Source organism: Pseudomyrmex gracilis, unplaced genomic scaffold (genome assembly GCF_002006095.1).
Source record: "Pseudomyrmex gracilis isolate BER0280 unplaced genomic scaffold, ASM200609v1 scaffold_30, whole genome shotgun sequence".
In the NCBI taxonomy this organism is placed as follows: domain Eukaryota; kingdom Metazoa; phylum Arthropoda; class Insecta; order Hymenoptera; family Formicidae; genus Pseudomyrmex; species Pseudomyrmex gracilis.
The window spans coordinates 79,018-93,580 of NW_018020614.1; the positions used below are offsets into that span (position 1 = coordinate 79,018).

The window sequence follows — 14,563 nt, forward strand, 5'->3', positions numbered from 1 at the left end:
CGAAGACCAAGGTCGGAGAAAAGCATCTCTAACAAAAAAAAAGAAGAGGGGACCTCGCTGCGCAGTAACTTCATATTATGTAATATATTTATACATGTATAGACTCCGATAAGCGGTTCTCTTTTTATCTCGGGGTCCTCGCGATTTCTTCCATCAAAACAAATGGCGCAAAACAAGCCGATACGCACAGACCTGAATCGACCACAAAGTAGATTACAGCTGCGTTACACAGTCGTATTATATCATCACACACAGGCCGGTCGTGTGGGAAATGATGGAGGCGGCGGGAGAGAACGTTCTCGTTTGTGTAGGTTGGGCGGATGGTGGGGTTCCGGCCGGGAGAGCGAACGTGCCAGAAATCTCGTCGACCCGCTCTGCCTGGGCCGATCAATACTTTGACGATATTTGTTTCTCGTATTTAACGTGCAAAAAACTAATTAGCGAGCATACAGATCGACAGATATCGTCACGGCGAAGTCGATTATGGTCATTGCGACCGGATTCGGACACGATTTAAGCCCAAAAACATCAATTGCAACAATTGCGCATTACGTGCGCGCGGCGTCACTGAAGCTTCTCGAAGCTTCTCCGACGTTGCGACGCAGCGCCGCGCGACTATAAAAGGCGGCCGCTCGGCCGGCCTCGGCGCATTCGTAAACAAACCCTGGTTCAGTTCGGACGCAGCGAACACCCGAAGACCCTCTTCACCCCCACCATCAGTGTAACACACTTCGGCTTCTTACTTCGTCGAGACCGCCGGCACAGGAAAATGTAGGCGAGCGGGCACCAGGTGCGGAGCGCGACAGTTTACCGTAGGTATCCCTTTATTGGGTTTTTGCTTACTTTTCTCTTTTTTTTTTTTTTTTGTTTTTTTTTTTTTAGAAAGCGTGATTGGCAATTGAAAGTCTTGGTGTAATTCAGTAGTGAAGATAGTTGATGTCACAGCTGACTCGAGAGTCATTAGTTGATGAAGATTTATGGAATAATTGACAATGAGATGCAATTATTGAAGTAAAGCGTAATAATGTACTAAAGAAAAGATAAAGTTTCTTTAGTACGCGTCACGCGCTTTACTTCACTAGTTGCATCTAATGTCAACTATCTTCATCAACATATTGTTGACATTTGCGAACATTTTAATGGTTTTACTTCAGTGAACAATATTAAAATTTTATATTTTAACTTGAATTTAGTAATTTGAATTAATTAAGCTGTGATTTAACAATTTATTGATTGAAATAGAAGATAATGGAGATAAAGTTAATGTTTATTGATACACAAGTATATAATTAAGTTAGAAATTGCAATAACTTGTACAATATATTCTCTACATTTAAGTATGAGTGTGTATGTGTGAAAATATCGGATTATAATTTTATACAAATACGCTAGAAAGTAACATTTTGCGATATAATCATTTGAGAGAAATGAAAGCAGCACGATTACGTCATTTCACAAAGTTGCTCTCGCTATATCGATGATAAAAATCGAGAAAAACCGAGTGAACGAGTCGCGGAATGAGAGTTTCTTGTTAGTCGACGATGGTAGTAGTGGTGGTGGTTGTTTCGACGGGAACCGGCTTGGCAGCTGGCACTCCCGTTTGAACAACGCTGATGACTCTCTCCGTGCCAGTCGGCGTCACGTTCTGAAAAACGCGAACAATACTCGTATTAGAAATAATCTGATGAGCGTGTCACAAGAGATGTGTTTGTTTTTTTAGTGCACCCTACGGGGTCGGTGCTTGAACAATCCGTACGCGACGATAACACAGGCGTGATTAGAATTTGAAAAATTCCTTCACACTTTGAACAAATATGAGAAGAGATCCTCGAAATATAGGTAAGCGTACAAGTTAAGCTGTGGCTGTAGTCACGCTAGTATTTTATTCATTAAGTTAATGGAAGTAGCATCTCTAGAGGGACGATAAACCCGAAGAGTTGAAACTTTTACGATAAGACCGGTTTACGTAAGATCGGTACGGGACAAATACGAATGACAAATGTGTTCCTTGTATTTATGTTGATAATGAAAAGAAAAAGTTTTGTTCTAAATAATATTTAAAAAACTATACATATGTCATTTTGTTTCTGAAAGACAAAAATATTTTAATAATATATATATAAGTGACATAATAATATATACTGTTTATATAATATTATTATTCCTGATGAGGAACACTCGAGTAAGTGTCATCGATTTTAATAGAAACTCACAATGCAATCGCTTTTAAATCCAAAGGGGGGAGAGACTTAATTAACAAAAAAATACATACACGACGTTAAGTAAATACGTATATAAATTTTCTTCGCGATTGCTTGTCAGTCGCTGTAAATTGCGCGATACCGCGATTAACGCACAGAGAGTTTCAGGAATTTCCTTTAAAATCGACGCACACTGACTTAAATAAAAATTGCGAATGTTGCCTCGTCCCGACGCAGAACCAATAATAAACCAGCTGCGCGATTTTATTTCACGGTTAACGAGAGACATGTTCTGTTTTGTAGTTTAGAGCAGACTCGTAATTTGATCCAAAATCGCCCCGGCAACCACATCCGCCTCCTCTAGTGCTGCACACTGAGGCGCAATCATCGGGAACGTCCGGAATCGAAAAAAAAGCACAAAATCAAACATGTAACGTAAGCCGCAACTCAGCTATAACAAAAGACGAGAAAGAGGGCGAGAGAGAGAGCGAGAAAGAGAAGGGGAGAGAAAGCGGTCTCTCTTCGTTCGCGACTCGTGAACGAGTCCGCGAATGAGGGGACAGATCGGATGTTGAGCGCACAAGTCTCGGCTCGATAGGGAGAAGCGTACCTTTTTGGGCGCCGTGATAGTTAGCACACCATCCGAGGAGAGGGTTGAGGTGACGTTGTCGAGGTTGTGTGACGACGGCAGGACGTATCTGCGTACGAAGTGCCTGCTGATGTAGCCGTGCTCGTCTTGCCTCTCCTCGTGCTTGGCTTCGACAATAACGTGGTTGTCGACCGTCTTCACCGTGATCTCGTCCGGTGAGAATTGTTGCACGTCAAGTATCACCTGCGGATCAGAAAGAGAGAGAGCGTATAGCTTCTGTGAGGGTCACACACCCCGGCGATATCATTAGCCTTGTTCAGGATTCTTCTTCCCGGAGCGCCATCGACAACAGCAGAAATTTCGCAAATAGAAAAACCAAACAAAAATCAATACGAACCAAAGCGCAAGCTACATCATCGATTATGCGTCTATAGAGCGAAAGTTAAGTATCAATCACACGCTCCGAGCGAGGAGTTACTTCGACAAAAAAAAATTTAAATTAACGTTTCCGAGCAATGTTCTGAGCGGTATAAGATTTGTTGCTATTTCTTTCTTGCGAATATTAGCGTTTAGGTTTCTTTAAAATCCGATAATACAACGAGGCGCCGATAGGTGCCAAAGGTTTAGGTTTCTGTTTCTTTTGTCCCGGCTAATCGTGTATCATCCTCCGGAAGAGAGGATCTCTAACTCTCATACAACGCATACTCTATAAATAAGAAAAGCAAACGAAAGAAAAGAAGCAAGGCTATCTTACGCACAATTGTCCCGACTCATTATCTGGAGCCCTTCGTATATACGTTCATTCGTTCTTTCGCGTTTCCGCGTCGGGGCGTTGCCATCCGGGACCGGTTTCGCCGAAACCGGGCGCCGGCCCGGTTGTTGGAGTTTCCGCGACAAAAGGAAAATGTTAATTCGATCATCGTTCTAGAAACCTCCCTCCCTCTCCCAACGGTCAGATAAATACACACGTTGTAAAACGGCGTGCCCTCTCTTTCGTTTCTAGGCTACCGAATATCTCATATGTAATCCTCCACGTCTCTTATAGTTTATCACGCGTTACGGTATAAAACAAAGCCGGGAAGATGTAGTTGTCGGGTGCACCTACTTGTGTGAGATTGTTCTTTTTTTTTTTTTACCAACGAAAAGAAACGAGCACACATACAAGTAGGTGATTTTTGTTTGTTTGTGTGAGACTATTTCATTATATCTTTTTTCTCTTTTTTATTGACGAGCAAAAAAAAGCGAGCATGCATTATCCGAGTTAGGCGATCCTCTTTGCTTATCGCGAATTCGCACGGCGCCGGGAGCAAAACGGCTCGCCGTAGCGACCGATTTCTTCCGCGGGGATCGAGAGCACGGCGCCGGGAGCGACGCGGCTCGCCGTAGCGGCCGATTTCTTTCGCGAAATTGAGAGAATAGCTTCTCGCTCTGAATGAGCTTCTCGCTCTGAACGTCAGAAGCCGACACGCATAAAACATAACAAACGTAAAAAAATCATAAAAAAAAAAAAAAAAAAAGATAAAAGATTGTATTCTGATTTTTTTTTTGTCGTGTAAAGCAAAGAAGCTTCAACAACTGACGGTGGTAGGAACACGCAAACCGAGCCTCTCCGGGTGATCCCGGGGGCCGCTCGGTGAGCGCGCGAACGCGAAGACAAAACTGGCGAAAGATGAGATTGGCTGTGCACTTTTTTTTCGTTCGAAAATAAAATAATACCAAAAAAAAATAAAGAAGAGTAGGAGGAAGTCATATGAAGTATCAGTTCGCGAACGAGTCGACTCGAGTGCTGCGCGCAGAGCGACATATTTTGTACAAATAAGAAAAAAAACACCGAGCTTTCCTGCTGAGAGAAAGACAAAAAAAAGTCACATTTTATAGGATTCCTATTGTTGAAGGATATATTCAAAAAACATTTATTTTTGTACAGAGATTGTAGTCGGAAGAACCGGGAGGACTCGGTGTCATTGCGCGAGCGGTGCCCCCCCTCCTGATTCAAAGAGGAGGCGGGGGGGCCTCTCGGCTAAGCCGAGACGACTCCGCAAGTCTCGGTTCCTTCATCGAACAAGACTGATTATAAGCGCGACGCGATAAATATACAAGTACACATTCACTCTTTCGGTTTGCATTTGTTCCGTGTGGCTTCTGCGCGCGATTTCTCACGTGCGACTTTACTGAAAATCCGAAAATTGTAGTTTGAAGAACAAAACAAAAATAATAATAAGCGGGAGACGAGAAAGTCACGTATCTCCGTATTCCGCGGCGGATGATCAGTGCGCGCGACCGCGCAAGGAAATATCGCGGAAAAAGAGCAGAGGGAACAGAGGACAAAATAACAAAAAGAGAATATTAAACAAAAAAAAACGCAAAAAATTTTGAAGAGAAGGAGGGATTACAAAAAAAAACGATAACTGTGGTAAAACTGTGATTTTATAGAGATTCCGAAACAGTAGCGTGACCGATCGGAAGATCGTTCGAGCGCGATCGTCCGCTTTTGATACGCGCGTCTTTCGTAAAGCATTTCGGCGAACGAGAAAGCTATAACGGCGTGGATCGAAGATTAAAAAAAAAAAAATTAAGCTAAAACAAAAAGAAACAAATACCAAATAGCTCATTTAGAAAGAAAGAAAAGTCGTTTATCTCTAGTTTCACTCGCACGCCCTCCCTCGCCGTGAGGGAGGGGCGCGGAAAAACACTCAAAACCCACCTTCTCGAACGTAAAACAGCCCGAGATCCGAACACGCTCGTCGTATTCAAGTCATCCGTCGTGAAACCGAGTTGCCAGCCGATCTCACGCGTCGCGTATGTACGCGATCGCATGATTATGCGTCGTGTAATGTGTATGCACAGTGGCAGCTGCGACAGACCACGCATGCATCGGTTTTTCGGGCCTTCTGGTGTTCCGAATTTTTCATTCGTTTCCTTAGGCACCCCTAGCGAGCGTTGAGTTTCTCCCGTCCCTTACGTTGAGTTTCGAACTCTTCTCCCCTTCTCCCTCTCCCCCCCCGTACTTGCTTTTTTTTTCTTTCCTTTTCTGATGGCCGCACGGCTGATTCATCCCCTTCGAGATTAAGTTTGAGCCCGCGTTTGAGCCCACTGTAAATAGAAGTCTTTGTTCGCAACGTTTTGACCCTTTCCTTTAAGCCCCTTTTTGACCCCCTTCCTCATCTTTCCTTTCGACCCTCTTTTCTCTTTTGTTCTCCCTCTTACGAATGCGCCCCTCTGTCATTCCCGTTCATCTCCGGTTTTTCATATTTGTCGTTTTCCCCCCCTCCGCGACTTTTCTAGATTTCGAAATACAACTACGATTCGCCGCTACTCGTTTTTTCGATAGAGGATAATAAGAAAAATATCTATACTACGCCTATTATACATATATATATTCATACACATATATATATATATATATATCGGTAATTTTTTTTTCGTAGGATATCACTCGAGATTTCTTGTAACCGTCAGAAAGTAGCTTGTGTCAATGCAACGCGCAATGCATCGCACTTTCTCGAGCTGTTAAAAGAAAAAACAAAACAAGAGTAAACCTAATCTGATGATATTTGGAATAAGTTAATATATTGTTTAAGTATAATTGTCAGAGCTTACGTTGCACCACGCATAATCGATCGCATTCCTGTATTCGAAACTCTTTCTCGAGACGTAAAAAAGACGTGAAGAAACATACTGAAAAACACTTATTAATTTTCTATCCCCTGGTAATCAGTAAACGAGTAAAAAGAAAAAAAACGATAACACGCTTGAGCCGTGATTAAGTTATGTGTAACACGCAATAAATAGTCCATTCGTTGTTTGTGTATCGTTTGTGTATCGTAACTTTCATACTTTCGAGATAAACAAAAAAAAATTAAATGTAAGAAGACTAAAAACATTCAAAAAAAAATACAACAGGACCGAATACTTTTAGCAAATTTACGAATTTGATCGTGTGTCACGACACACACACACACACACTCTCACAGCAAATAATTCAAAAACACAAATAAATAAAAAAGAAAATTTACTTGCGTGCGTGCGCATTGATAAAGTGAAAATTGCGTTAGGCGAGTATAGTAGTATGGTCACGTATTTGATGTAAGTTAACGATCGATATTGCTGTCGAGTTACTAAGTTTACGGTAGGTGTCTGAGCGATCTCGAAGACAATTGAACCATCACTAGGGATCAATAAAAATAGATCTTACGGGCGTTTTATCCAGTTCGAACTCTATGCTAATACTAAACACGCATGTAATTGCCTGATATAGAGAAAGAGAGACCAGATATAGAGACGAGGCAACTTTTTCTTTTGTCCGCGCGACGGTCAGTTCGTGGAGGAAAGGCGTTGCTTCTGAACATACGATTCATCCGATTTCTACGTACGAATATCGAATTAAAGATAAGGAGGAGTGACCACTCAGTTAAAGAACGACGACGAAATTTAGTCTAGGAGAAAGGAGCTTCTCTGACGTGTCTGATTGTTCGGCTCCGAATAATTGTAATAGTCGTATACTGTGTTTTTTTTTTAGCGTAACTGCGGCGTAAGATAATTGGCATATAACAGCGCAGCGCGTGTTAATCGTGTATAGGTACACGCACACAATCGTGAATCGTGACTTCGTAAGTTAGGAACTTTCGAAACTTTCGGAGATCCGATCCATATACGTAAAAAGTCGCGTCTTGTAAAACCGCATCTTGTAAAACCCGCACCGAGATTCGCAACCGCTGTCGCGCAACTTTTTCCAAATTCGGAAAAAGTTGCGCGACAGCAGTCGCGAGCGGTTCCGCGAGATTACTCAAACCTCGAATAAAAATAATACCTCAGAAACGTATCTCCCTCTTTCCGAAAATATCGCGTTGAATCACTCGCGTTCAGAAAGCGTTTCGTTGTAATTTTAACGCGCGTTGCTTCTCGTTTGCGCTTTCTTGCCGAAATCAGATCGAACGAAACAAAATACGCACAAAACTCGGCAAGAAAATACTATGACATAAAGGTAGTTTTTTGTTTCTCGTTTGTCACTCGAGATATACGTAAGGGTTTTTTTTTCGGAACTTGAATAAAATCATCAAAAGAGCAACGAGGCGGTTTGCAGAGATAAATTACAAGCAATTTAGAGTAACAAAAAATTTTTGAAATAAAATTGGCGGTGAAATTCCAAGTGAAAAATTGAGGGCTGATTAGTTTTATCGTACATTATCGATTGTTGTTATTAAGTCGATTATATCCATATTACGTAGCGTGAAAACAGCAAAGTCTTGAATTTCTATTAGTTTTGTCATAATTTGCGGCCAATTGCTCTCTTTCGCAGAATCCCGCGGCATAGCTATGCCGCGGGATTCTGCGAAAGAGAGACAGAATTGGACCGTTTGCAGCATTACTTCCCGCTGTGGTAACATATAATATTTGTCACAAAATTTGAAGCATTTACAAACTAAACAAAAAAATAAAAACAGAACGCTAGTTAGTGGCTCCACAAAAAAAAGGGACAACTTGGAACATGTTATTAGCGTTATCTGATTAAACTCATTATATTGCAACTCTTGCATTGAATTTAGCTGTGAGTGAAAACGCCGTGTTATTACTACGAATGCGATAAGTTTATGACTGTACGTTTATTACTACGAATATAATAAGTCCGTCTCAAACAAAGAAACCTTGCACGTTAGTTAAATTAAGCGGTATACAAGTAACTGAGAGTGAAAGAAACTTGGGGAAAAAAAAACATACCGGACATCATAACGACAAACGATAACGGAGTTACGGTAGCAAAGAACAAAATCTTCCTTACGAACGCGAACTCTTTTATATAACTTGAGGCCATCTTTCGTGAAAACGAAGCACTGAATTGTTTGACAAAAGTATAACAAAACTCTACAAGTAACGTCACGTTATTTAGACGAGCATGATCGCGAAAAAGAATTACATTTTCTCTAGGTCATATCATCTAGTCTGATCTGAAAGTTCTCGCACTCTCACTCGATGCAACGAACCGGACAAAAATATTTGTAATAACAATCCAAACACGTAAATCGAGAAAAATTATCTCTCGAATCTAAAAAGAAAAGTGATTTGACAGCATTTTAGAAACGCGCATAAATTATGACATCAATAAAAATTTATAATATCCACTCGAATGCAAAAGGTAGCCAAGCCACAAAATATACCGAATAAAGATGTCCGCGAGACTAAACTGAGATTAGATACGTTTGTCTGAGATCCACGAAATCATTAAAAAAAAAGAGAGAGCTTTCACGATTGCGAAGATTCACATGGTAGTAATATTGCGAAATTGATTTTCGATCCGATCTTTGCACGACGTTCTCGTTTTGTTGTCTGTGCGCGAAATCGATTTCGAATGTGCGATTACCAACCTGGAAATTATCCTTGTCCAGCTGGATCGTGCTGGATCCACTTGAGTTTTGACGCGTCACGTTCCGCCACGGTCGGTAGTACGTGTTTCCGAAGACCGATCGTAGGGGTCGATTGAGGCCGAGTCCGGTAAGATTCGAGATCAGATCATCTCGGTGGAGACCGGTGCCGAAGTGCTGGTCCAAGAGCCGGGAGACCGGGCGTTCGATATCGTCCCACCAATCGCGGAAGACGAGCGGCACGACCGACATCTGCGATAAGAATCAACAACCGCTAGTAATGCAGGGCAATAATGATGGTCATTAAGTCGTAGAGTTTTTAAGGGTAGTTAAGTCCTTTAGTCATATAGAACGAGGAACATGATAATGATAACGTGAAAAGATAAAGTAAAGACGTCCCGGGCGTGATTCTCACGCGTGTGAATGATCGAGGCGGTAATTCCAAAAATCCTATAATTAGAATAACTCGGTAAATCTCGCTAAGTCTCCATTAATCATTAATATCTAACTTAATCGGATAGGGTTAAACAAAAAAAAAAAAAAAACCGGACATAGGTTGCTCCGATAGGAACTAAACACGGTTGATGTATAAATCAATGTATTCCAATTAACTTGATTGACAAAAAACTAGACGATCATTGCTCTCTTGATTTTTCTTAACACAAAAAATATTATAAAAGCAATTAAATAAATGAGCCCGAACCAGATTAACCGGCTGATTGATTGAAAAGTTATCGTTTGGGAAATCAACGATTTTAGTTGATGATCTGTCAAAATTCTAGCTTATGGCTTTCACAAACGTTTGCTTATCTCTATTGACAATTTGTGCTCTTTAAACTTTACCCCGCATTTGATTAAAATCACATTGGAACATTTTTATTAGAAAAAAAAAAATATTTCTGTGGATTATGTAGTAGAAGAAAATCACAATCGATCTCTCGACACAATCTTATTGCTGTCGAAGCGCATCTCGATTACAGAAAAGAAACTATTCAAATTCAAAATTGCATTCCAATAAGTAAATCTCACACATAAGTCGCATACAATGATAAGACGCGAGCTATTAGCTGCTAAGTCCCTTAAAATCATACGTGTAAGTCCCCTATACATACGTTTATTACTCAGGCCTAATTACGATAGGCTTACTCAGTTTGAAAAGCCGAATATAGTTAAGTAATTTTAGGCTAACAGTAAATTACCGTTAGTAATTAAAGTTAATAATTAATTACAGTTAACAGTAAATTACCGTTAGTAATTAAAGTTAATAATTACCACTAATTAACAGCCAGTAAGAAAGTAAACAATCACTTAACGCATAACAATCACTTGAACTGATACTCTATAAACTTGAGTGTTTACACGTGTGCTTTTCTTTCTTTGCTTAAATTTTTTCTTTTGAGCTACGTAAAAAAATTTATACGAATTCTAATGCGTTTTGCAATGTTTTAACACGCACATCGGTGTGTCAGTATAAAAATACACAGAAAATTCTCAACTTTGAGTACAGGATGTCACGGAAATATTATAAACAAAATTAAAACACACGTCTTCCCTCGCGATACGATTAATACATGCGTGCCAGAGAGATAATCCACACAATTTGCACTGTATAATAATTTAATATACGTATCAGCAAGACGAATAATGGACGTCAAAAGCAACAAATGCATAGATAGACTTGCGACTTTGAGTAAAAGTGACGCCCATTAGGCTAAATAACTAGTGATACTTTAGACTAAACTAGTTATATATTTCACGATTAAGCGTCGAACAATAATCCTAAAAAAAAAAAATTGTTGGAAGAATCGCGATGTTTTTTTGGTTTTGTTTTCGTGTAACGGATAATAATACAAAAAGGAGCAAACTAAAAATTAAGATCTAAAAAAAAAAAGTGCACTGACACTAGTCGTAAAACGCGTAAGATAGAGAGCGATCGTGAAGCTAGGATCCGTTCGCGTAGGAAACACGTTGAGAATTAAGCGAGGGTCCAATCTTAACACTTCATTGACGAGACCAATTACTTTCGGCGCTAGCGCCCGTTACGTTCCGCTTCGCGATGCACCGCAATGTACCGGAATCTTGACAACCAACCAAAATCGTTTGCATTTATCCGTCAATAACGTGTTAAGTTAACGGATTATACCAGGAAAATTTTAAAGTATCGACCAACCAAGTGGCGGAACAACGATGATTCAGCTAGATGTTCATCAGATAGGTGATACATTCAGATAGGCGACTTCGATATTACTAGGTTTAAGACTATTCGGTACTTCTACTACTACTACTATTACTACTACTAGGACGATTCACGACTATCAGACACCGATTACCGGGAAAGAAAAAGTACCATAATGAAAAAGATAAAAAAATCGCTCTTATTAGAATAACCGACACGTTAGGCGGAACGTCCGTGAACGAGACATCCGGATGGTGAAGGACGTACAAAAAGACGCAGATATATTTAGGCTAAGATTATCTCGCACAAACAATATTGGAGTAAGTAATGTGCTGCTAATTAGTAGTTAAGTTGACAAAGATATATATCTTCGCGACTTACTTAGGTGTTAATCCTTTAACATAATATCAGAAACGTAATATCACCGACTTGAATGAAATGAACTTAAATGATCGGATTATAAACGTATGAATACCACTTACTTACGTGTTAGTGTAAGTTTATAATATCGATAGATGTACGTTTTGATAATTAATGGGCTAGTGAGGACGCGGCGGGATAATGAAAGAATTCCAACAGTATGTACACATACACACTCTCTGAATCTCACAGAGAAGAGAATTGCACACATTGCATTCACACGAGAGAAACGCAAACTCAAAGAACACTGCTACCGTACCTTTCGTGGAACGTGAGAAAAAAGAGAGAAAAGATCTTGATCGATTATTTTCCGACGAAAAGCTTCAACCGGACGCGATTTCAGAGTCGTCGAGTCGACTTCTGAGGAGGCGCGAATCGCGGATCCATCCTAAATAGTCCGTCGGTCGACGTCGCGATGCGGAGGCGTGTTGCTTTCTCACAATGTCAAGTGACGTAGTTCGCTGAATGTTCTTGTCCAAGAATACACACCATCGAGTTTCCCGCGAGGCGGGATTTTGGCTATCGAAACCGACGCGCGTAGGTACCCGCGATACATGGCGAACATCAAGCTATAAGCCCCGCATTCTCGTTATATTCTCGCGAAGCTACTTAGATTTTCACCGCGCGACTTTTCTTGTCGACTCGGTTTTTTTTTTTCGGTCGAGCGAGATGATTCGACGATGAGTCAGTCGATGAGGGCGGGAAAGATGACGAAATTGTTTCTCTGCGACAGCAACACCGCCACGACTGTTCAAAGCCGACGTCGATTCGTTGCTGAACTTTCCTATTCGCGTGAAACGTTGAAGCGTTGAAGCAGATAGCGTTTCGCTCGTCGAACCGCTCGGATCGTACGCGATTCGAGAAGAGAAATCGAAAAACGGTGTTGTATTAAAGCCTCCAAATTAAGCTTAACACTTAAGTGTCACAGCGTTACACGTTGATATGTTAACCCTTAACTAACTCGTGAAAAATTCTTACACAATGATAATCACGGTCTGTTCCCATTGACGATGAAAAATGTCCCTGGTGCGAATATATGAAAGAGAATTTCTAACGGCTCGGTTATGTAGGACGCGACAGCGTCGTTACGCGTATTCAGCTTTATGCAGCGCGTAATCAAAGAGATCGTACCGATCGAAATATCAGCCGTTCTCCCGAAGCTTTGGTTCAACCTCGCTGAGCAAGAAACAGAAACTAACCGAAATAGAAAATAGCGCATTCTCGTCGTTATTCGTGACGATCAAGATCTCCCTTTGTAGCGAACCAAAAATTAATCTTTGATTGTTCGCAAGTAAAACGTCGATTTACGAAACGACGTCGAGTAAACGAAACTCGGATCTCACGAAGAAAAAACGCGTGAAATCGAAAAATCAATCGAGAAAAGAGAATTCAGAAAACAACGCGGAGAATGCTAAAAGAACTCTTTCTTTGGACATTGCCTGCGCGTCTTATTTTAGGATTACAGTGTTATTTTTCTTCTTCTTAGGATTACGTTTTATCTTCCTTCGATTTGCTTCTTTCTCGTTTATTAATATGCGTGTGTGAGAAAAAAAAGAGTTAACGCCGGTGTTAGCTTTGCACTAATACACTTAGTGAATAGACGCGAATCTCTCTCTCTCGTTTTTTTGAGTTCTACAGATTTAATCAAGTTTTACCCGACAGTATAGTGCACGCGAGAGATTAAGTTTGCGAGTTTCAGTTTTTCAGTGTGTGTGTTGCTTCGCGCGAGAGAGAGATAATATTCCGAAAATAAAGAAAGAACAAAAAAAAAAAAAAAAAATAAGAGAAGATGTACAATTGATGGAGACGGAGAGTTTTTCTTTATCGATGCGGATTGTCTCGCACAATATCATATCGTACGAAGTAATCTAAATGAAGTAATCTAATCAACGTAACTAAACGACATAAAAAAAAAAAAAACGTTCTTAAAAGAGTCGAAAAAAATACTTATAAGAAAACTACAAAAGAACTACTAAATAAGGAAGATCTTAAGTCTATGCGTACAAAATTATAATACTTAAGCGTTATATTAACATACTTATATATCTTGATTATAGACTGGCGCGACATTGCTGGCAACAAAAGTTGGAAACAATTTCGTTACAGTCGCTTGAACACGAAAAAGACAACGCGTTGTGCCAACACATTGTTATCGACAATATTGCGTCTGGTCCAAACGTGGCTTATTATATTGACTCTTTGCACTTGACTTGAGTCACACACGGGAAGTGACTGTGTGATCTTGTTTTGCAAATTAATTGTCGAAATTTAACAATCATCGGCACGTGCTACTGTGAACCTAATCGGGAACAAACAAAAAAAAAAAAAAATGCCAGCGTCAAAAAAAAAAAAAAAAAAAAAAAAAATGTATCACGCGTGAAACATTCTAAAGGAAATAACATTACGGTTAATAAGAGCCCAAGTGCTGGTATAGGTGCGCGAAATAATAAAATGTAAATTACACAAATTCTTTAATTAGAAAATAAACTCAATTCAAACGTGTTTATACTTCGCGATCTGAGAACACCTGTAAGTGTAAAGGGTTGATAAGTTAAAATTAAACTGATTAAATACGAGTCAAATGGTTTAATACCAATGAAAACTCTTCGATTTGTCACAGAAAAGATACACCGCATAGATACATATTTACATATATATACACATATATACATATATAATAATTGTATCTAATTATTACATATATATATAATTTATATATATTACATATGCATTATATTACATATACATATATATATTATTTATACATTTAGTCCAAAAAAAATCTTCGTACAATACACACTTTCAATATTTCAAATGA

The 14,563-nt window shown here is 39.9% G+C and overlaps 1 protein-coding gene and 1 long non-coding RNA gene across 3 annotated transcripts; one reads left to right on the top strand and one right to left on the bottom strand.

Annotated features, from left to right (window-relative positions):
- The first annotated feature begins 651 nt into the window (after nt 1-651).
- LOC109852543 lies at nt 652-2,604 on the top strand. The gene is made up of 3 exons (XR_002250008.1): nt 652-812; nt 1,721-1,839; nt 2,505-2,604. It is a non-coding gene; the product is annotated as an uncharacterized LOC109852543 (long non-coding RNA).
- Nucleotides 1,250-14,457, bottom strand: LOC109852542 (protein lethal(2)essential for life). 2 transcript variants are annotated; one of them, XM_020423788.1, is made up of 3 exons: nt 9,153-14,457; nt 2,812-3,033; nt 1,250-1,645 (listed from the first exon to the last, which is right to left on the bottom strand). In XM_020423788.1, the coding sequence occupies exons 1-3, from the start codon at nt 9,399-9,401 to the stop codon at nt 1,532-1,534; spliced, it is 585 nt and encodes a 194-aa protein (XP_020279377.1). In that variant the 5' UTR covers nt 9,402-14,457; the 3' UTR covers nt 1,250-1,531. The 2 variants fall into 2 exon arrangements, with proteins under 2 accessions (XP_020279377.1, XP_020279376.1); XM_020423787.1 differs by lacking the exon at nt 1,250-1,645 and having other exon boundaries at nt 2,535-3,033; nt 9,153-9,401; nt 12,005-14,457.
- Between the last annotated feature and the right edge of the window lie 106 nt (nt 14,458-14,563).

Coding starts and splice junctions, on each gene's coding strand:
- LOC109852542 (XM_020423787.1), bottom strand. CDS start 9,401: ATGTCGGTCGTGCCGCTCGTCTTCCGCGATTGGTGGGACGATATCGAA. Junction 3,034..9,152: donor TGGACAAGGATAATTTCCAG/GTTGGTAATCGC, acceptor TCTGATCCGCAG/GTGATACTTGACGTGCAACA.